General features: G+C 48.7%; 1 protein-coding gene across 9 annotated transcripts; it reads left to right on the top strand.

Annotated features, from left to right (window-relative positions):
* The first annotated feature begins 7,294 nt into the window (after positions 1–7,294).
* LOC149342603 (uncharacterized) lies at positions 7,295–20,367 on the top strand. Of its 9 annotated transcripts, none has more exons than XM_089544977.1 (9): positions 7,302–7,409; positions 7,937–8,132; positions 8,813–8,880; positions 9,433–9,578; positions 13,140–13,243; positions 14,258–14,322; positions 14,402–14,577; positions 18,546–18,724; positions 19,864–20,367. In XM_089544977.1, the coding sequence occupies exons 4-9, from the start codon at positions 9,495–9,497 to the stop codon at positions 19,877–19,879; spliced, it is 624 nt and encodes a 207-aa protein (XP_089401103.1). In that variant the 5' UTR covers positions 7,302–7,409; positions 7,937–8,132; positions 8,813–8,880; positions 9,433–9,494; the 3' UTR covers positions 19,880–20,367. The 9 variants fall into 9 exon arrangements, with proteins under 9 accessions (XP_089401108.1, XP_089401103.1, XP_089401109.1 ...); XM_089544983.1 differs by having other exon boundaries at positions 8,771–8,880; positions 14,261–14,322; XM_089544984.1 differs by having other exon boundaries at positions 8,771–8,880; positions 18,546–18,647.
* The last annotated feature ends 2,918 nt before the right edge of the window (positions 20,368–23,285 follow it).

Raw genomic sequence — 23,285 nt, 5'->3', positions numbered from 1 at the left:
TTCTTCCTTTGCTAGTAGCAAGTAGATATACAGCGTACATTGACATTTGCCCTTTTTCTTCTCCGAACCTCCAGCCCTTCGCTCAAACCGCAAATAGCTTTTACCAAACATTTCTAATTTTTTCTTTGCCTATTAGAAATCAAACTGTGATTTGTCTATCTCTCATTTTCTGTTTAAATTTTACTGCCAGATGAAACCACTGTACTCGCAGCCAATGGCGGAGCTGTCGCAACGCCTGTTCACCATGCCTGGCGCCACCAACAGTGACTGCGACGGAGCACAGCAACCAAACTCCCCGGACCCCGGCGAGCCAAGAAACACGCTGCCTACGCCGCTAAGCTTCCTGACCATATCCCACCAGTTCCAAGAAGCGCACGTCATGCTTCACCGTCCTTGCTCACGAGCTAGCATTGCTGGCGCCATGATGCAGGTAAGTTATAAGCAATCCTGCAGCCTTCCACAGCCTTCCTGCCTATAAAGTGCATGGAGTAACATCTAAAACGGCCATTGGTTCACTTTAGGAATGTTCCCGTTAATGTCACGGTGTCTGCCTGATTTTCCACGATATGCTCGTCTTGCGAATTGGGGTAGGAGAGGTGCTGGAGTGGAGCAAAAGTGACTTTCCTCTTGATAACTGCAAGAAAAGTCACGCGCTGAAGTTTCACGCCTCCAGCGGAGAGAGATCTACAGAGATCTGCAGCAAACGTTGTTCTTTCCAAGTGAGCTATGGTGACAGCTATCCCTCGCACACTCTAAACATGGACACGCGTTATCGGAGTAAAAAAAGGAGTACGTGAACCTCCAGCTCTCTCCTTTTTGATAAAAAGGACTACACTAGAGAACAACTTACTTCTTTTTACTAGGCTCTGCTTAGATTGTAATCATGTGCCTACGTCACCTTATGCGAAGAATATTAACCAGTCCAGCCTGGAATACTTAGAAACGCACTGCAGTCTGGTCGCGTTCAGGTGTCATGCTCCCGATATTCTGACATCGAGGGATTGACTCCGACGGTATTGCGAGCGCAGGCCACTGGGATCATAAGCGCCGCCGCCGAGCCTTCCCCGGATTCCCCTAAAGAGGAGGATGGAATCAGCGCCAACGCCCAGCTGTGCACCGTTAGCGACGAGCTGCCCTCAGTTTACCACCGCACCGAGTCGCGCTGGGAGCAAGTCAGCAAACAGTTCAGTGCTGATCCACGCCGGGGGTGAGTGCAGTCACCGGCATACGATTCGAAAATAAATGCAGGTTAAGACGAAACAGGTGGAAGGTCGGTGAAAGTGTTAGGCAGTACCGTTCTAACCACGACTACCTATGTCCGTATATGTACATAGGGACAGTACTCCTCGATCAAAGCTTCGGCGTAAGTGTGTGCATACAGACATAAGCACGTTTGTGCACAAAAATGAACTCGGGGAATGAGACGCAATGGCGTAACCGGCGGCTCGCGAAAGCGTTGGTATCGAATCAACTGAGCATCCATAGCTTAGTGCGAACGGCTCACGCACATCATCCAAAGACGCAGGGAAGGCAGCTTCATGACAGGTGGTTCGGTTCGGCTCGGGCCTACCGCCAGCTTCTCCAAGCAAATGCACAGGGAGAGTGAAAATGCCATCTACCTACTCACGCACCAATTTAAGAAACATTTGTTCCACTGACAAGAGACGTGTACTTTCTAGTGAAAGGCTCAAATGTTTTGGTCTATAAACGCTCAAACAAATTGCCAATGTTTCATCAGTTCCAGACAGCTAGCGGTATTGCGATCGCGTATGACGCATGAGAGCGACGGGCCTCCGGCGTGCATTCCAGAACATAATGATGACCGTCGAGGTCTTCTCAATGTGCAGTAGCTACGTAAGCATAAAGTGTGTCTTAAAATTCAGCAAGTCTCGCTTCTTCGTTCATTTCATGGAAAAAGGTTTCCATTTCTTCTGCGAAAGCAGCATTTGTGAAATAATACCACAAAGAATCAAATTTATAATATAAACATATTCCCTTTCAAATAATCTAACAGGCACAGTTCACATCTTTCCGATGGCCGACAAAACTGAATTTCTGGACTTTGAGAAAAAATAAAACACACATCAATACTAACCTTTCAAGACAGTACTGATAAAAATGTCTTTACTTTGAATGTAACAACCCCGGCTAAGTGCAGCGTAAACCCAGGATGGTGAGTATCACAGCGACCGTTATATGTACCGCGTTCGGCGAATTTGCGTCGCCGTCGCTATCCGCACTCTCTCAGACCTCCCTTCCTGTTATCCTTCCCTCGCGATAGCATACAGTTCTCTGGCGGAAGGCATGGCTAGCTTGCAAGTTACTTCTAATCATCGTGCTCTAAACCACGTCGTCCAGACTACAGCAATCAGTTCACAGGCCAGGTCGGCGTTAAGTGCAAGCGACGCTGTTCTGGAACAATTTGTTACTTTCGAAAGGTGTTTCACTTAACAGCAGTTTTTTTTTTTTTGGCTCTGAATGAATTGAACTGCCGCATAGAAAAGCATAAATAGGACAACGTACAGGGACCCAGAGCAAAGTTCAAAACCAATTATTTGTGTCAGTATGAAATGTATTCCCTGGCTCTACCTGGATATGTTAAGGCTATTCCGCCCGAAAAAAAAACTGAAAAAAAATTATGGCTAAGAAGACTGAAATTATTGCTAAGAAGACTAAATTTCAAAATTTTCCCTCCACTGGGGTGCACACTCCTGACGTCACATCAAGAAGGACGTTCTGCCCTTGTTTTCAAGTGAATGCGGTGTAGGATAGCGTTTTGTATGAACCCAAAGAGCACCGCCACCCTCAACCTACTTCGCCAACCAACCTGCTCCTTGAAGATGTGCCGCCCATCACGCTCTTGCCCATCGCCACTCACCATCACCTACAGGAAAATTCTTGTGTGTGTGTGTGTGTGTGTGTGTGTGTGTGTGTGTGTGTGTGTGTGTGTGTGTGTGTGTGTGTGTGTGTGTGTGTGTGTGTGTGTGTGTGTGTGTGTGTGTGTGTGTGTGTGTGTGTGTGTGTGTGTGTGTGTGTGTGTGTGTGTGTGTGTGTGTGTGTGTGTGTGTGTGTGTGTGTGTGTGTGTGTGTGTGTGTGTGTGTGTGTGTGTGTGTGTGTGTGTGTGTGTGTGTGTGTTCGTGTGTGTGTGTGTGTGTGTGTGCGCGCGCGCGCGCATGTGGGGAGCACCACAGCAATCATCAAGGGTAAATACTACTGGTTTCTCGCTTTCGGTTTCGCCATTGTCCTGCAAGATTTTTCCACTCGCGGAATCGTTGCTCTGAAAAGCACGTGGTCTCTGACCATGTCCCCTTGCTCTTATTGTGACATTATGCTGTATTGCCGCAGCTGTCTGGGACCCGATGACCGTCCGCAGTAAGACGTGAAAAGATTTGCTTTTTTTCGTCATTAGTCTCCGCCCGTACTCAGTTCATTTTGGGCGCTTTCACACATTTCAATTTCCAGCCGTTTTTCGTAGATATCTCGCTAAAAGTTTTTAAAAATGTGAGAGCCCTCCGGCACCTGCGTTATCATTTTTGTTTTCACAGGGCATTCATTTATTGTGTCTGCGATAGCTTGGAACTGTGGTTCTTTTTTTATAATCCCGTTTTAAGGTGACTGAGAAAAAGACAATTTTCTAGGCGCTCTTGAAGCCATAGGTTTTACCTCTACCACTCACCAAAAATAAAGACAGCGCACAATATTTTCAAAACGTAACACAGTTGAGGTGCTCACTAATGCGACTGGAGAGCCTTGTAAGTGCATTCGTGCATAGCGTGCTGCTGCTGACACATACACTATGCCCATACTATGCAGGTATGACCACGTCTTAGCCGACTGCCGTATCCGCCTCGAGTCCGAGTTCCGTGGTCGCGAGTTCGAGCAGCGGCCCAGTGCCGGAAGTGTTCTCCTCGCGGAGACGATGGGGAATAACTGCTCGGCCTGCTCTGCCTCCGGCGTGTGGCGCATGCTCCACCACCTGCAGCGCGATGCGCACAGCCAGGACTCAGCACTGCAGCTCGCATAGGCGGCCGCCTCGGGGTGCGGGCCGCTGTGTTTCGATACGAGATCACGGATGGCCCGCCCAACCCCGAGAAGCGGTCCCGGGCACGCGTGGCGGCACCGATGCTTGAGCTCGTCGGACAGCGACAGTTCAAGGCGGGGCGCTGCCCGAAGATATATTTCACCGACGACCTCCGTCTGGACTGAGTTCAATTTGCATTTCTATAGAATCCGAAACGCATTCCAATTACCCGACAGCCGGATATCGCTGCGATATTATTTATTGGTCATTACTTTCCTTAGCAAACAACGAAGCATCCAGACTTTTTAACACCCTGATTATGAAAAATTCCTTAGAATCTTGGCCATATCCGCGCAGTGACGGTGCCATCGGCAAGAAGATATCGACTGAATCACGGATATTGCCAAGGAAAGCACTGTCGTGCTTGAAATAGGCTAAGATTTCTGTAAATGGGACTGAAGGCCTGACAAAGTGCGACGTGTCGTAGTTTCGCAGGTGGGCTCATGAGCCATACCATGACAGTTGTGGAGTTCTTTGAACTGTCTATACTTTTCCACTTTACCTCGTCTCCATGCCCTTCTCCAAATCAGTGCAAGAAACGCTCGGGCAGAAATTGTGAGAAAATTTTTTAATCTGCTCTCAACGCCAAATGCCCACTGCGCTGCACTAACCACTCCGAGGCTGCTGCTACAGCTCGCAAAGCACACTGTTGGACGTTTTACCGCTCGAGCTCACTCAAAGAAACATGTGCCGAGTGAGAGTGTAGAACGTAGTGTAGAACGAGTGTAGAACGAGAGTGTAGAGAGTGTAGAGAGTGGCGGCTGTTAGTGACTTGGTGCTCCCTTCGCTTGGACAATTAGGAAGCAACTCAGCGCCTGCTACCGCAGTTTTTTTCGACCTGCCGTGGCCATTTGTTCAACGCCAACGCGTCATAAACTGAGCGCTGAACAAGTTACTACAACCTGTATCCAGACTTTCTGTCCTCGTGTCATGAGCGCTCCTGAGCAATCTCTAAAGCCTGCTAGGACTCAACGGAAGCACCCCGAAAATGATGCGCATGGCAACCATGGGTAATAAATGCTTGAGTGAGATGCCAGACCATCTTCGACCTCCGTATTATGTTCACCTTAGCAGTTGTGAATGACGCCTAAAAAGACGGGCTGAGTGTTTAGGCAGTTGTACAACTCGCATAGCAGCAATCGCACAACATCAAGCTTTGGATAGCCCATCTGTTAATTCACTCTTGCTGGCTTGGCCAGGTTTGTAGTTTTTCAAGCACTTATGCGATCGTTTATCTAGACTTCAACCATCGCTTCAAATTTCCTCGTGAACATACGTAACCTACCTTAGGTTCTTAGCCATACCCGCAATTTGAAACACAGAGGCAGGCCAACATGGGCCATTTCAATTTTTATTTATATGTTTTCTTTCACAGTTGCAGTATTATGAATTTTTATTTTACATTATATATTTTATTTTACAGTTGCAGTACTATTTTTAAATTCAATTAGTTATATTTTGTTACAGTTCCACTTTTGTTCTCTCTACTTGTGTTAATTTATTGTTTTCTTACGAAATGTTCTACTTCCATAGTGGAGACCTACGGAAGCCTTCCCTTCGTACGTGTACCCGTATAGTAAACGGGCGTTTTCGCACAATCTTGTCTCCAACGCGCGCACCCCTGGAAAACAAGGTTACCAAGACACAGGGCCACGTGCATGAGAAGGTCACTTGATCGAGGACGCCCCGGTCGCGGCATTTCCTAGGAAAGTGCCAAAAACGTATGAGACTGGCAAAAAAAATTGGCTGTGGTTTAGCTCTGGCTAAACCTGGAGGATTGCGAAAGCAACCTGTGCGCGTAGACATATATTGTTGCGTGAGCTACGTTGCCCAAAGTCTCGCCGTTTCGCTTCCTCTTGCACGACCATACTGCGCATGCGCGAGGAGCAAGTGACGTCACTACGCACAGCTGGCGTGCGTCGCCGCGCGCGCTCTCCTTCATTCCTTAAATTGATCGCACTGTTAAACGTTCAGAACGCCAACGCCAATGAAGAATGAACGCCGATAGCCTATGGCTTCAGCGCCGCGTTTGTAGCCCAACCTTGTCAATGCCTGCAGCTCACATCTCTCTCTCTTCACCCCACGTACCTAGATTCAGGAGTCAACTGTCCCAGGGAGCCATTATGCGCACTTCCTTTCCTTATAATGATCGGAGTGCAAAACGTGGTCAACGCCAACGCCAATGAACGCAACGAACGCCGACAGCCTATGATAAATTGGTAAAGGGGTTTCAGCGCCGCGTTTCTGGCGCAACGTTTTCAGTGTCGACGCATGCAGCGCGCACATGTCACTAGTACCACTTAGCTTAAAGCGCGGCTGAGCTGTCGACTGTTTCAAGAGGGCAGTTATGTGACTTCCCTCTGGTTCAGGTGTCCACCGAGATGTGGACACCTCACCCTCACCGGCGCTATACCCTGGCATAGCAGAGCTATTGTGTGTTGTGTTGTGACTGAGAGAAGGCTGAAAAGGAAATTGCACGGGCCTGCCTACTGGCTCGAGCCAAGCCACCGCCGCTGCCACGTGCAGATAGAGAAGAGTTAAAAGATCACAGGAAGGAGAAAAAGGAAAGCAAAGACACGCGTCGCAGGAACAACTGCGTCCGCCGGAGCGGACGCTGCTGAATAAACATAAGCGGCCGAAGCCGCGCTCGCCGATGCGAGGACAGATGCACGCCAGAAAAAGCCACTACCAATATTATATACACCAAAAACGTCAGATGATGATGCGCAATCGCTACTGCGCATCAGAGGGAGAGAGAGAGTGAGACCGTCCGCGAGGCGATGGAGAGCACGCGAGGGCGGCGGCGGTGGCTACGGCTGCGGCCCCGGCGCGCCAGCTGTGTGCCGTGTAACGTCAATGTTCCTCGCGCATGCGCAGCTTGGCCTTTCCAGAGCTCCGCGAAATGGCTCGGTGCCTAACGTAGCGTTACTTTCGCAAAAAAAAAATAGTTTAGGTTCAACCCGGATGTACATAGCAAGACGAGCTAAAGCTCTGTTAAGCGTGTATAAATACCAGCGCAAACCAGCCAGACACACGACGAAGAACGAGGACGCACAAAGCGCTGTGTTCTTCTCGTGTGTCTTACTGGTTTGCGCTGGTATTTAAATGTAATGGATCACCAACTAGCCCGCACTCTTACCCTACTCTTAAGCATGGTTTTCTAATCTGACCCTTTTCTATACCGTAAAGGTTATCAGATCTAGCTTGACGACGACGATACGTCATGGAAGCACAAGCTCCGGCACGTTGCTCATCCGTGGCGCCGTGGGTATGTGCCAGCAAGCCTGAGGACATCATCATCATCATCATCTCTGCATTTGTGTGAAGGTAAGCACATGCCTCACGCTTTTATGAAGCGAAACGCAAAGGCACCCGCCATGGTCACCACCTCCCCGGGTGTCGTGCAGTTGTTGTGACTGGGAGAAGGTTTGGTTTATGGTTTGGTTTATGGGGTTTAACGTCCCAAAGCGACTGAGGCTATGAGAGACGCCGTAGTGGAGGGCTCCGGAAATTTCGACCACCTGGGGTTCTTTAACGTGCACTGACATCGGACAGTACACGGGCCTCTAGAATTTCTCCTCCAAAGAAATTCTAGCCGCCGCGACTGGGAGAAGGATGAAAAGGAAATTGCACGGGCCTGCCAACTGGCTCCAGCCGAGCCACCACCGCTGTCACGTGCAGATAGAGGAGAGTTAAAAGATTAGAGGAAATAGTGAAAGGAAAGAAAAGACGCGCGTCGCAGCAACAACCGCGCTCGCCGAAGCGGACGCTGGCTGAAAAAACAGATGAGCGGCCGAAGCCCTGCAACCTGTCTTCTTTATATTTTCAGCCTCGTTCTTTTTTTTCTCTCTCAGCCACGCGCTTCGCCAACAGCTCGTCTCCCCGCCTCTGCCTTGGCCACTCCCCCGTAGTGGGCATGCGCCATTTTATTTGAGGCCAGCCAACCAGCCCGAGACACGCATTCATCACGGCGTTCCTCGTGCGTTCCTCTCGTTCCCAGCAGCCATTCCTTCGTGCGTTCTCGCAGCTGAGCAAGACGATCTCCGGCAAGTAAGAGAACCTTTTTGCACTCAGCCTCATTCTTCTCTTGGCAACGTTCTGTGATGTCGAGTCCCTCCGGAGCAGGCAAGCAACGGTCTATTCCACGTCAGGATTTAGCTCTCACGCAGTTTTAAGCGATACGAGTGTCATTAGTTCACCAGCGACGCGACTAGGCTTCTCTAGCGCGAAGGTGTCTTTCGTTCACGGAATAATGCTGGACGCTGGATAAAACAAGGTGAACGCGAATGACTGCACAGGATTGCCGCCTTTCTAGGCACCGAAAATAGGCTACGAAGGAGACACGCGCACGTCAACACGGTTACGTCAGGCTTAAAGAAAGCACGCTAGCTCCTTTCGTTCAATCCCTGCAGCGGCGGTCGTATTTTCGATGGAGGCGAAATGCTCGTGGCCCGCGTGCTGTGCGATGTCTGTGCACGTTAAAAAACCGCCGGGGGCCGAAATGTTCCGGAGCCCAGCACTACAGCGTCCCTTATAACCTGCGTCGCTTTCGGACTTCTGCGTTCAGTGCATCGAACTGTAAGGATGTTTCAGTGGATTTAATCCCAGAGCTCTTTAAGAGCAATGATGGCGCATTTTGAAGGTCACAAATGAATACTTCTCTAGCAGAACATATTCTCTGATTTCAGGTCAGTGGTGCCTCATTCAATCACCCCTTGCACGTCTTACAGGCGCCTGCACCCTCAGTCACCCGCCTCCTACTCACGTCGCCATCACACCCACGCTGATTGCAAGTCAGGTAAAAACCTTAACATCGTTTTCTCATTTTCTTTTTTTTTTTCAGAGGGAAGGCCTGATCTAATTACGGGCTTGACGTTATCGTACCGTCGGTATCCGCCTCGACACTTTTAGTTCGAGCAAACGTAAATACTTGCTACATTGTTTGCCGTTTGTCTGTTGCAATCCTTCTTCAATCATCCGGCCCTCTACTTTAAAAGTAAAGCGGTTTTCTGGAAACTGTCTCTTGTTTTTTTTTTTTTTAGTAGCCTTCCCATTGAATTCTAACTGATTATATGGTACTCTTTTTTTCCAGTTCACTATCTTTAAAAGAACGTCCTGTTGGTAGACTGGGCTGAGCGCCTGGTTACAGGAGCTCAGCCCCGTCTACCTTCCTTGTGTCTGTGTTCTGCGCCTATAACCAGCGATGCCGTATCTTTGAATCTCTCATTCTCTTCCTCTTAACGCTAGAGCAAAGATTGCTAGCTCACTATCTCTACTACTTTTTTCTTTCAGGTTACTGTTAAAACAGCTTGCTAGTGAACTGTCAGTAAATCTTCATTTTTTTTAACAGATCAACGCTAAAACAAAGCCGCTAGCTTCCATTGGAGTTCTGCCACAACCTCCACACGGCCCATGGGAGAGCTAGAGCCACGCCCGCTGGCCATGCCTGGAGAGGAAACCCGGAACCCGTGGGCACGCTCAAGGTTCCCGACTGAGGTTTGCATCCCCATGTCAATCCCCTTTTGAGCGCTGAGCATGTCTTGTGGATCACGTGAAAGCTTCTTATACCGACGACTTGCCACGGCTTGTTTATGTTGAAGCAGGTAATCGTTCAAGAAAAGTAAAAGCGGTCTACATCGTCGCCGCAAGTATAGGCGCCACCATGAAATGATTTGCAGGCGCAGCATGGCCGCTTTCCGCGCGCTTTGAATCGTCCTCGGTCACGTTATATGCGTGCTTACAACGGCGTTCGTCTCCTTTTTAATGCGAGTGCATATATTTGGCTGATTGTGCGAAATCACGCCGTCCTCAGAAACCTGTGGCTGAAGCACGGCTCGTAAATAACGTCATCACCCATCCTGGATCAAATGACCGCAGGTGTCCACCTCCGTGCTCCCCAAAGCCCGACTGAGGTGTCCACTGACCCAGGAACCAGTTATACGCCTTTCATTTCATCGTAATCAACAGAGTCTAAACTTTCTGCTTTTTTTTAAATAGGAAAGGCGCATAACTATCAAAGCACTGTGCACTAATGCTGTTTCCGTAATGTTTGTAGGTGTTTTTGGTTTGTGCGTTTGTGTAACAGTTCGCGTTGGCCACCATACCGCACACCATTCGGAGCTCCATGGGTTAATGCCCATATATGCAGAATCGGTCATTCTCTAAACAATCATAGATGTCGGCGAGTCCCCATACCATTACCAACCGTTGCGCCACTGTACTGGCAGGTGGCTGTTCCTGTCACAACCACCCGTAGTGATTGTGCGACCCATGTAGCTCTTCCGAAGCAGTTTCTCGAACAGCTGCCGCGAGGCTCCTCCGAGCTTACCTGAGCTTCCTTCTGCTGCCTGCAGCTGGCGCGGCACTGCTCCGAACTAAGCCGAGAATACCCGAGTAACTACCCTAACTTCCTCCTATTGGCTGCAGCTTGCGCCGCGCACCTCCGAACTTACCTGAGCTTGCTTGAGTGAACATAGCTCACCTTTGTGGTGCTGCGAATGTCAAAAGCCGAAAGTAAAGAACCCCAGTTGGTCGAAATTTGCGGAGCCCTTCACTATGGCGTTAATCACAGCCTGAGTCGCTTTGTGACGTTAAACCCCAATAAACTAAACGAACGAAACGGAAGCAATGACTTGGGTACTGGCGTAAAAATTGAAAGTTAACACATGTGACTTGGCTGGCTTCAGTAAGGAAAACAGCGGGTGTGCTCATTCCTGGCACCGGTATGCAGGCCGAAACAGTAAGTAGTGCGCCTAGTAGTCGACCGGCGTTTCGCCTTTGGCGTCTCACATGTGGCGTCTCTGCGTTCCGATTCTATCCTTTCACTGAAATAGTGATTCCCCTGTGGCCCAGCAGACGAAACGACCGACCGATAAGGATATCTGCGAGATACAAAAAATTCAGGGGGCACTTTGACTGTCTAGAGTGCGTAGAGAGGAAAGCGTTTTCCGCACCAGTTTGCCTATGTGCCACTGGTGACGTCACCACTGGATGATGTCACACATAACTGATGACGAGGTAATGACAAATTACTATTTACTAATCACTCAGAACTAATCGACTCCTAATTAATGGCGCTTAAGCTTCGCCTTTAGGAGTGGAACGCGACAGCATGTTGTAGCGCTGCCAGGGAGTCCACGGAACGCCACCATCCGTTCGGTGCGATGCCTTGCCCTTTGAACGCAACGCTTTTTGAGGAAAGGAAATGGCGCTAGGCCCGTGTACTGTGCGATGTTAGTGCACGTTAAAGAACCCCAGGTGGTCGAAATTTCCGGAGCCCTTCACTACCCTTCACTACGGCGTCTCTCATAGCCTTAGTCGCTTTGGGACGTTAAACCCCACAAAACCAAACCAAATCTCAGTCATCTCGGTATAGACACCTTAACCGCACCGTACAGGAAGGGCGGAAGTGGCAGTGAAAGAAGAAAGAGGGGCCGTAAGGAAGAAACTGAAAATTGTATTTGAGGAAAGGAAATTACGCAGTAACTGTTTCACATATCTCGGTGGATACCCGTCAAAACACGGACACATCTGTCGACACGGCTACCGACACGGCTGCCGACACGGACGCAGACACGGCTGCCGACACGCATTGCTAACGACAGCATGAGGCATTAAAGGCTTTCGCCTGAAAAACGCCGACCCGCTGCACGATGTGTGCGCAAGGTAAAGAACCCCAGGCGGTCTAGCCGCCGCGGTGGCTCAGTGGCTATGGTGCTCGGCTGCTGTCCCGAAAGACGCGGGTTCGATCCCGGCCGCGGCGGTTGAATTTCTTTGGAGGAGAAATTCGAGGCCCGTGTACTGTGCGATGTCAGTGCACGTAAAAGAACCCCAGGTGGTCGAAATTTCCGGAGCCCTCCACTACGGCGTCTCTCATAGCCTTAGTCGCTTTGGGACGTTAAACCCCATAAACCTAACCTAACCCAGGCGGTCTAATTTAGATTTAGGGTTATGTCGGTATAATGTCCCAAAGAGGCTGAAATTAGAATTCCTCCACTTCGGTGTTCCCTATTATAATAAATCAAACAGGTTTTTGAGGAAAGGAAATGGCGCAGTATCTGTCTCACATATCTCGGTGGACACGCGAATAGCGCCGTAAGGGAAGGGAGGTATGTGGTAGTGGTAGAATAATCTCCGTAAGGGAAGGGAGGTATGTGGTAGAATAATTTCGACCGCCTGGAGATCTTAACATGCACTGACATCGCGCAGCACACGGGTGCCTTTTGATTTCCGCCTACATCGAAACGCGACCGCCGCGGTCAGCCCATGTGTCGCTTCGGGATGTTAAATCCCACAATTTACAATGAATTCGTGTATAGCTGGGAATAAAACTATTTACCAAAATACTTGCTAAGCAGCGCTGATTCACAACTGTTATTTTCACAGTCAAGTTCTTTATGCCTGTATCACATTTTAAATATTTTGCCTTTTCAGACTTGTGTTGCATTTTCGAAGTTCTGTTGTTTCTCTTAACCTGTGCACTTTATTTAGTTTTGGTTCTGTGGTGCATTGCTTCAAGTGAGAACAGAGGAGGCTTATAAGGGCACCAACGTATTTGGGATGTCCCAGCTTGAATCTGCTCAAGGAATTGAACATGGGCGAACACATAATCGATGATCATTTAGGGCGGCAGAGAGATTCCAAGAGTAAGCAAGAGCAGTAAGGAGGCGGCAGGTAGGCGGAAGGGATGAAGAAGTTTGCAAGTATAAAGTGGGCGCGGCAGGAACATTACAGGGTGGGCGTAACAGTGATTCGGATTACGTTGAATATTTTTGGGATTGAGAAATGAAGTTACTTAGAAACAGCCGCTAAAACTAGATAAATGTTGTACGCCTTTAAATCATAACAGCCTTACCCTTCACTACGGCGTTCCTCATAGCCTTAGTTGTTTTGGGACGTTAAACCCCATAAACCATGCACGGGGGGCATAATTATGTCCAGTGCACTTTTAGACATAGCAGCTAAGTTTAAGTAAGGGAAAGCCTCTGTTTTATTATCTGTGACTCGTCTATTGTCGGAGAGATTTTTACTAATGGCCTTTGTCGGCTTTGTCAACAGCTGCTGGACTTTCATGCCTGCCATCGTGGCATAGCGAAAGAGGCATTGCGCATCGCCTACTGCCTTCTCAAGTCCTTCTACAAGATTGAAGTGCGTGAGCAAAAGTGGGTATTGAAACATGTTTCCTTTGAATCTGTTTCCGTCATCAGTAGTGTCAGGTAGGTGCATGCGGCTGACTCTGCCTGTAGAGATTTTTTTTTTTCTCCTCAGTGCTATTTTTCTTTTTGACTGGTGCGATCAACTCTTGGAAATCTTACCGCGAAGGTTATCGAAAATCTATTTGAACAATGTGGCATTCGAATTGAGAGGATTCTTTAGGCGCGCATTATGTTTTTGGGAGCGAAGCGTTGGTACAGATGCTCTGAATTAAAATACGGAGTTCTAATTAGCGATGAATTCCGCCGCACCATTGTTGCGTGGTGTAAACGAAACACTGCACACCCTTTGCGCACAAACGTCTCGTGATGTGTTTTCGCGGTGATAACAGACGCAAACGAACAGATGCACCACTTTGTAGCAGTGTCCAGCGTCGCCATCTTTATTCTTCGTTACCATGCGCCCAATAACGTCCACAGCAGGACAAGAGCCAGTGCCATTGGCCACAAATTACCCACCACCCGCGCTAGCTGTGGTCACTTATCTTGGTCACGCCCCTCACCTGGGTTATGCTGATCCAGACCTGCGTGTCTGCACTTTGGTGCAGCAACCGCGTTTCGGTACAGGTGTAATGCCAAAGGCGCCCGTGTACTGAGTGATGTGTGCTGAGTGATGTCGGCGGACGTTAAACAATCCCAGGTAGTCTAAATTAATCAGAATTCTCCCATGCGGCGTCTCTCACAGCCCTCTGTCGCTTCGGTTCATTGAACCCCACAATTCAATTCACAATTCCTAGTAGCCCACTTCCTTTTAGCTGCATGGACCCATCGGTAGTTTCTAGTTGTCAGTCGGGTACGGTCCTGGTCAGGTTTTTCATGACTCGCACTCACGTTAAGCTCTTGGCAGCGTAGTGTATGGCTTTTCTTGATGCATTGAAAGGAAGCTTGTATTCCAAGTGTCAGGGCTGCCGGTTTCTGCTCCGGCGTTGGCTTAAAAATGCCTCGCACATTTCTCTGCTTCAGCAGCCTGGGCCCAGAGAAAGACAAGTTTGCTCCAGACCGTGCTGCTGTCCCCGTTTTGCTTCCAGGTGAGTTTTCGCTTGCTGTGACTAGCGCTTCTCTGCTCAGCTGCACAGGCTAACAGAGAGGCATACCTGTTCACCGCAGTGAAGCGTCACAGCGACGAAAGGCCCGACTGCGGGAACTCTGGCGGGCAGCTGAGTGACGCGCTGCCTACGTCGGTAGCGTCCGCGTCTCCGCGCATCCGCCGCCAGCTCCAAGACGTGCACGCCACGCTGCTCTGTCCCTGCTCACGGCCCAGCACTGCTGACGCCGCGAGGCAGGTATGTGAAACACTCACGTCCGGTCTCCCGTGTGTACGTCATGTCGGCAGACTCTTCGGTTGCATTTGATCTTTGCGGGCTCCTATTTACCGCTTGACATTCCTACCAATAAACCCAGATATATTCTAAGACATGTAGCTCCCGCACATACAAAACACACCCGCAAACATAGATGTTAGTCTTTGTGGTGACACAAAGGCTGTCGCTTGCCGCTCGGCGAACGCACAATGTTCACAACGCCACAGGGGATAAAAAGAAAGTTTAATAAGCTCTTCTCTCTCGGTCCAATTTGTCAAATCTGAAGAAGGTGCTGAGGCGGCCCCGCATTAGACTTTCGACGAAGTGTCACGTTCTTTTCTAATCTAAGAGTATGGCAGCGCATGTCATATTTCACTACTAAAACGAAAGAAACCGAGATTTCTAACTTATACAAGCGCTTCACTACGGCGTCCCTCATAGCCTGAGTCGCTTTGAGACGATAAACCCTCGTGAACGAAGACCAAACCAAAAGCTAACTGAAATCTGCACACATGGTTATCCCTTTCGTGGGCCATAAGGAAACTAACCGGGTCACTCTGAATTTTTTCTTTAATTACTGATCTTCAAGGTCATCTGATATAACCGACAAATATCAAAGTGTGTAAACATAAATCTTTAATTGGGAACATTAACCACACAAATATGTGAGTGCGTCTTTTATTGTAAAAGTCGTCATAGCAGAGATCACAGATACATCAAGTTAGAGGAAATCTGTATTTTGGTATGAAAACATGATGAGCAGTTTCCTTCATTGTGGAACAAAGCGCAAACGTCACACTTCTTTCAGCGGCCTGAAGTCCACTAAAGTCAACCGGGAATATTTCAAACATGCGCCAGATAAAGACATGAGCGGAATATTTTTTCGTGCTTTCTGGAACTAGCTTGACCCGTTTATTTACTGAAACCCCCGAAATGTGTGGGCGGTGCCATAACATGTGCGCTTCACAGCGAAAGCTGTTGCAGCTTTATTCCTTAAAATACGCTAAAGGCACAGCAGGGCATTGCATAGGGGGGAACATGAAAGCAAAACACAGTCATAAGTACGAACAGGATAAGAGATGATATCAGGATAAGGCCAAATAGCGTGGCGAGTAAGCTGGAATAAAATTAGCTTAGTGTTAGCTATATAGTTCTGCGTTCTGCCATCGAATCTAAAGCGTCAGCCGTAGGGCCTTAATCACTTTCGGAAGTAATTTAATTTCCACCAATATTAAAGCAACTGCGTTAAGGCTGTCGTTCTGTAAAATATCCGGCGTTTTCATTGTCGACGCAGGTGTTCTGGGCGAAAAATCCGCGGAGAAGCAACCTAGATGGGCCATTTAGGTGACGTGACCTTCTGGCGCCATCACAACCTGCCCACCAGATTGTTAGCAAACTGGCTATCGCGGTAGATCGCAGTTGAATTAATGGTCACTCGGAAAGAACAGCCTGTCTAGCCCACGCACTGCCGATGACAGCACCTGCCATTGCCGGGCAATGACGCATCGCTTAACCGCTGCACCACTGCGTCAGGAGTGGTATGATGATTCCCAGGAATCTAGGAATGTGCAGTATTCCAATTTCATATTGCAGTTCCAATTCCGTATATGTTCCGTATGGCAATTCCGTATATATGGGCATTAGCCCATTAATGCTATCGCCTTATACCCTTAAGGCGAGCCTCAAGTGTACCCTCCAATTTTATAATTAAATTCAATTACAATGAATTAAATCAATAGCATCCACCTGCCAACCATGGCAGGTAGCAATGCGGAAAGGGGGAAATTCCTCCTACGATTGGAAAGAGGATGGAGAGGGCAAGTGCAAAGGGAAGGGAGAGAGGGTGATGAAGGTGGGAGGATGGAAGCATCAAACAAAATGGCTAAATCGAAGCAATAACAGCTTTCGCTGATTAATGCGCTAAGCCTATAAGTTTAGTTCCAAAAATTTTTTTCTTGGCATTCCGAAATAATTTTTATGCTCCAACAGATGCGTAGACTGGGCAATAAAATGTTAGTTAATACTTACAAAGATTAAAATACGGAAATCATTGTCGTAGATTTCTAACCTGCTGTCGGGAAGATTTTCACATCAGTGAAGATTCTTCGAGAGAAAAGAGATTCTCACGCATCTCCCTGTGGTACCTTTCGAGGGCAGGTGTCCTGCTAGCCTAAATATCCCAATGAACAGTGAACAAGTTTTTGCTGCAAAGGTAATGCACCCTACTTGATGGCAATGCGGCTGCGTGAAAATGACTCTCGAGACTGTGCGGACTGAAAAACATATCCGAAGGGAGCAGACAGATTTTGCTACACACAGTTTTGATCCTTAAGCCCTTGTGCACCACCTCCAAACAATTACTGTACTGTAGACAGAGGGACCAATCGAAGCGAGGCGAAACATGGCGCGCATGTGCATCAACAAACGTCAAATCGATAAGCTCTTCAATTTTTTCTTCAATTCATCCGCTCTGGCTTTTCACGTTAACTGCAACCTCGCGATAGGCAGCTATGAGAATTGGGGTACAAAGGGGCTTGTTAAGTACAGAGAAAAAGAAGCCCAGTGTCGTAATTGAAGGAACTAAAACGAGAATTGTTAAGCTTTTCTAGAAAATATAACATTGAAAAAATAACATACTGGGAAAGAACTCGACGTGACGATGGTATATAACCTTCAACAGCGTTGATGTCGAGGCGAATCGGTATCATTACGTCAGTATCATTACAATATACATGATTTTGAGAAGCAAAACATCCTGGATGAGCACTCTGGTACGCCCTTTGGATCCGTTTTTCTGTGCCTAGTGTAATTACCCATTACCTTATCTTGCCTGAAGCGGCGCTTTTCTCTCGCGCGCAATCCCGCTGGTTATCCTTTTTAGCTACCTGCATACAACACCTAATGCTATACAACACAATATGTGGCATAACGCTGTGACATCTCATGCACTACTCAACCCATGTATGTCATAACGAGTCCCTCTTTTCTCATCTCTCTTCTGCTCAATAGCTAACCATGGACTCGGTTCTGGCAGTCTTCATGCCTTAGGCAGCGTAAGAGGGTTCTTGGACAGCTTCCTCCCTCAACGTTCGATCACGTTTCACGCGGCACTCGCGCAAATAGAGGTCGTACAGCGCCAGTCAAAAGTTCCAAGGCCACAGGTTTTGCTTTTGACCAGCATAATCGCGCAGTTCAGACACCCTCGAAGCTCTGAATGTCTGTTGAGAATAGAAGGAGGGTCGTTCTACCGTCTGAGAACTTTGATAGCTTTATCGGAATCTTTAGTGCCAGGATATACCGATGAAAAGCGGACCATGTGGCCTGGGAGCTTTTGACCAACCCTGTACTACGTCCGCCACTATGGACGAGGAGGGCGCTGGTGAACACTCTCAAGGTTCGGTCACACTACACATAAATACCTTCGAAAGCAGAAGATTCGACAGCCTTCGCCATAGCTCACTTGGTAGATCACTGGATGTGAAATTCGGAGGTCGCGGGTTCGGATTACGCCAAAGGCTTGTGTTTGTTTTGTCTTCGGCTTTCTAATCAATAACTTTTAAATAATTACCCTAGTAAGCTCCTATTGATGAGCAGCACAATTTATAAAAACATCCCCTATGCTCCTAGGTTTCGGTGACTGTTAGGTTTCGTCTTGTATGTCATAATGACCACCTCTTTTTCCTTCCCTCAACTGCTCAGTTCTAAGAGAGAGAACCAGTGCCACAAACACACCATAGCGATTCGAATTTTGTTACGTTTGTAGTTGTTCTTTTTTCCCACTTTTTCGATTGGCTGAAGCCAAGCTGCAACGACACCATAGCTTTAGCCAAGAAAATAAGGAAATAAAATCACAGTGAAGTCGTTACAGTGCATCTCTGTAGTAAGGCCCCTGGCAGAAGCTCTGGTCCTGGTATTTTGACATCTTGAATTGACTTCGCTGTTACGTGCAGATGGTCAGGGGCATATGCACGGCCGTGCAGCCTGCCCTCAATTGCCTCGAACGAGACCACGGAGACAGCGCCAACGCCCAGCTGCACGCCGTCATCGACGAGGTGCTGGCAGTTTACAACCCCGCCGATTCGCACCGGCAGCCACTCAGAAAACATCTCAGCCCTAATCCGCTTTGCCGGTTAGTGAAGCAGAGCACGCATGATTTACGAAAAGGACAAGGAAATTAGAAACGTGTGATCATTCTGTGAATTTCATGATAAAATGTCATTTCCGACGCGACTACCTTGAATGTGCTCGTATATATGTATGTGTACTGGTGCATACGCATGCATATATATGTGTAAATACGGTCGAATACATCATAAGCAGTAACACAAGCCGCCGCTCACACTGGCGTTGCCGGCAAGGTCTCGGTAGTATTCTGTGTAGAGCACAGGACCGAAAACTGAAGCTTCCTGCTCTACTCTTAAGTGAGCGAATGCTCGACAATACCCAAATGGTAAGCTTCATAAAAGCGGGTTTGACTCGAGCCCAACTTGGGTTTCTCCGTGCGAAGGTATGGAATAGAGAAGTGTTCTCAGTAAGTGACTCTTGCGCCGATTCGGGTAAAATTGATTGCATTTCAATGTCCAACATAATCTTGAAAAATTTCCTCTACACATTTTCACGAGCTGTCAATATTCAGAGTATCTGGTGCTTCCGTGAGAGACAGGTGCCTCCCGATACGCGATGTTGAAAGTGGCGAAGATTGTTACTCGAAAACTCGTAGGAGCAGCGTGCACAGACCTGATATAGTAATGATCGGCAAACTGCACCCAGTGAGCCCAGTGCTGCATTGAGCTTTTCGCAAGTCTCAATTGTAAAATTCTCCCACAGCAAGGAATCGAACTCGGAAAATAAATTTTGCGAGCTTAAAAACTCTGTTACTTGGCACAATTTAGGGCTTCGTCACTACGTAGCATTTAAACTAAAATAGTCGTACAAAGACTGAAAACTTCATCATCATCAGCCTGACTGCACCCACTGCTGGGCAAAGCCCTCTCCCATGTCCAATTAACCCTCTCCTTTGTTAGCCGCGACCACCGCATCCCCGCAAACTTAGTCTCATCCACCTACCTAATTTTCTGCCGCTGTCTGCGACGCTTTCCTTCTCTTGCAAGCAATCCACTCCACTTAACAGTGGAATCCCATTAATAGAATCCACTCAGAACTTACACCGCTCAAAGTGATCAGTAATGCTACTCAGGTATACGGCTCGACAGTGCATTCGTCTTGAGCATACTCGTTTCCTCAGTGTACTATGTCCGTGTTACGCAGGTGGGACCTCGTCTGAGCTGCCTGCCGTCTCCGCCTTGAGGCCCGCTGCCGAAAGGCCAAGAGCGAGCAGCGGCGTAATGCTCGGCATGGAGACGACCCCTCGGCCTGCGTGGTCCTCGTCGAGTGGCGCACGCCCCACAAGCTGGAGCGTGACATGGCGCAGCTGGGATAGGAGGCTCCTTCTCGGGCCCAGGCTGCTGTGTTTCGATACGAAACTACAGTCGGCCTGCCAAGCCCCGAGAAGGGGGCCCGCGCTTGCGCCATCGCACGCATACGGGAGCTCGTCGCACAGCGACAATTCAAACCGACGAGCTACCCAGAAATTTCCTAATCATTAATCTCAGTCCGGACTGAGTTTGTTTTGAAACAGTGTCGGCCCTGTGCCTAGCGAGGCTGGAGCGAATGCCCAGCCACCTGACCACAGGGCCTGATTTCAATAATTTTGGCAATTACTTTCCGCAGCAAACAATATGAACGACTGCGAATAAATCGCATTGAAATCTACTTCTCCGCAAAAGCGCTGGCATGTATTCTGCATATCGTCATCAGTTCATGAATTGAGACAAGATCATCTGCATGGTGCCACAGACGTTGCCAAGGAATACACTGCTATTCGGGCACGGGCCTTTGCAAGTGGCAAAAAAAGAACCCACCGTGAACAGTGTCTACGTATCACTTTGCACTGTTGCGATATACCAATCGAGCTTCAGTGGTTTCGAATTGTCCATATTTCTGAGTTCTTTGTCCGCGCCCAGCTGAGGGTGAACTCACTGGTAGAAGCTTAGGCGTTGTTCTCGAATCAGCTTTCATTCTTCTCTCAACGACTTATGGCCACTCGGTACACTGTCTGCTTCGAAGCCGCTTTTACCGACCACAGATCGCACTGGTGACTGCTGAGTAAGAGTTCAACAAACGCTTCCAACCGTGATATGCGAGTGTGACTGCGACAGTCGTAATAGCACGACTTGGCTGTGGCTTTTGACATGGTGGACACTGCGCGTTTGCGACTGAGAAGCAGTTCAGCGCATTCGTCCAAATTTCTCCGGCCATTTGTCCGACGTATCGAAGTCCACACTGCGTGTTGGCAGAGAACTGTGCCCTGGACATGCCTCCACGGCTTGCATCCCGTTTCGGGGCCGTCATGTGAGCGTACTCTTTAAAGGTGTGGTTAGTCTACTCTAGCAGCCCACAATAATTGCGGATTGGCGGTAATTGCTAATAAACGGCTTTAGGAGCGAGGCGATCTATGCCCCTCGCCCATCATGTTATTATTTTATTAAAAGTTGCTAAAGGCGCTTTGGGAGGAATACTGCGAGCTTTTATTGTTCCCAGCATTAGTTTCCGTACCAGGTTTATGCAATTCTATAAATTCGGCAGAAGTGTCGGCATAACAAAACTATTCGATCTTAACCCATCTGTTAATGCGCCACTGCATTTGTTATGCGGCTTACTTGTTCTGTTCCGAAAAAAATGGCAGTGGGCCTAAAGGTGATCCAAGGAGCTTTCACGCGGCAGTTTACTAACCAAAGCACTGGCTTAGATTTTTTCACCATGCACGCAGTCGTATACTCGTACGCTTTGGTGTGACGCACTCAGGAGGTCCCTGCCTCAATGCCTTTATTCCTGAAGTCAGTGAGGCGTTTCCCCTGTCAAGTCAGCACGTTAAAGAACCCCAGTTGGTCGATGGATGGATGGATGGAAAAACTTTATTTTCGCCAGAAAGTATGTGTGGATGATTCCGTGTTAGATGGCCATCAACCCATGGCTGACGGCGACCTGGGTGGCCCACTCCACGGCCCTGGTCTGGACGACCGGGTCTGAGCTGGCCAACACGCCCTCCCACTGCTCGAGGGAAGGATCACGCATAATGTCCGCCGGTGGCGGTGCTATGCTATAGCTCCATAATATGTGGTCATATGTTGCCAATTCGTGACACCATTTGCACTCCGGCTGAATGTCTGGGTAGATTTTGCTCAACACGTATGGGTTGAAGAAGCATCTAGTCTGCAATCGTCGCCAGACGCATTCCTGCGCCTTCACCAATTCCTTGTCCGGGGGTGGGTAAGTCCTCCGCTCAAGTCTGAAATGATTAGTAATGTCATTAAAGGATACCAGCCCATCTCTCGTGGACCTTCCCTGGACGTCCGGCTCACCTACTCGGCTGACGAAACCTCGAGCATTCATGTCAGCCGTCTCGTTCCCAGGTTTCCCAGAGTGTGCAGGTACCCAGACAATTTCCGCCTCCGTAATCCCTCGCTCGGTGGCCCGATTCAGCAATCGCGCCGCTGTGACAGATATTCTGCCCCTCGCCAAATTTCGGATGGCTGTTTTTGAATCGCTGAAGATCAGGTCAGCATTACTACTAGTTATAGCTACTGCTATCGCCGCTTCCTCTGCAGTTTCTGGGGAGCGGGTTTTGACTGATCCAGAGGCGATCAAGCGTCCCCGCCCGTCCACCACCGCAATTGCAAATGCATCCTTGTCCTTATACTCGGCGACATCTACATAGACTGCCCCGTTGTACTTCCCGTACTTAGCATGTAAAGCTTTTGCTCTTGCCTTCCTGCGGTCCTCGTGATGTATTGGATGCATGTTCTTGGGCACAGGTTTTATGTACAAGCCGTTGTGCATTTCCCGCCTCATCTGAATTTTCGTGTCACCGGCTGGAACGTCAACTCCAATGCCGATCCTTTCCAATATGTCCCTTCCTGCTTTTGTTTTTGAAAGCCTACCGAGCTGCATCACCAAGTGCGCCTCCCGTAGTTCTTCTAGGGTGTTGTGCACCCCTAATCCCAGCAGCCTTTTACGCCTTAGCCGCTTTATACGCCTGCCTAATCATAGCCTCCACCTTTCCTTTTTCCGCCGCGTCCAACTTCAAATAAGGCGTCGCATACACTATTCTACTCAGCACAAACGCCTGCATTAGCTTACACAAGTCTTTTTCCTTAACACCTCTCTTACGATTGGCGATTCTCCTGATTAGCCGCACGGTAGCATTGACCGTATTTTTAAGCCTTTGCAAGGACTCGCTATTCTTCCTGTTAGTCTGCAGATACATACCCAGGATCCTGATCGTTTGGACCTCAGCGACCGGTACTCCCCCCACTTTCACCTCTAAAGGTGGTGGCGGCATATAGTGCCTCGCATATATCCCTCTTGGTTTATCCCTCAGCACAAAAAGCTCGGACTTGGGCTGAGAGTCGAAATTTCCGGAGCCCTCCACTACGGCGTCTCTCATAGCCTCAGTGGCTTTGGGACGTTAAACCCCATAAAACCAAACCAAACCTTTCAAGTCAGTGGTGCGTTTCCAGTTTCCACAGGCCTGTCTAGAGCGCTTGAACTCCGTGCCGTCTGCTCTCCGCTGCGCGTTGTCTCCCTGCAGATTTGGCAGGCACTGTCCTGGAGGGATTGTAGTGGAGGTC

Source organism: Amblyomma mixtum, chromosome 5 (genome assembly GCF_055824585.1).
Source record: "Amblyomma mixtum isolate Tamu chromosome 5, ASM5582458v1, whole genome shotgun sequence".
NCBI lineage: Eukaryota > Metazoa > Arthropoda > Arachnida > Ixodida > Ixodidae > Amblyomma > Amblyomma mixtum.
This window is presented reverse-complemented; position numbering and strand designations above follow the sequence as displayed.

Coding starts and splice junctions, on each gene's coding strand:
- LOC149342603 (XM_089544982.1), top strand. CDS start 9,495: ATGGGAGAGCTAGAGCCACGCCCGCTGGCCATGCCTGGAGAGGAAACC. Junction 13,244..14,257: donor ATTGAAGTGCGTGAGCAAAA/GTGGGTATTGAA, acceptor TCTCTGCTTCAG/CAGCCTGGGCCCAGAGAAAG. Junction 14,578..18,545: donor CTGCTGACGCCGCGAGGCAG/GTATGTGAAACA, acceptor TGTTACGTGCAG/ATGGTCAGGGGCATATGCAC.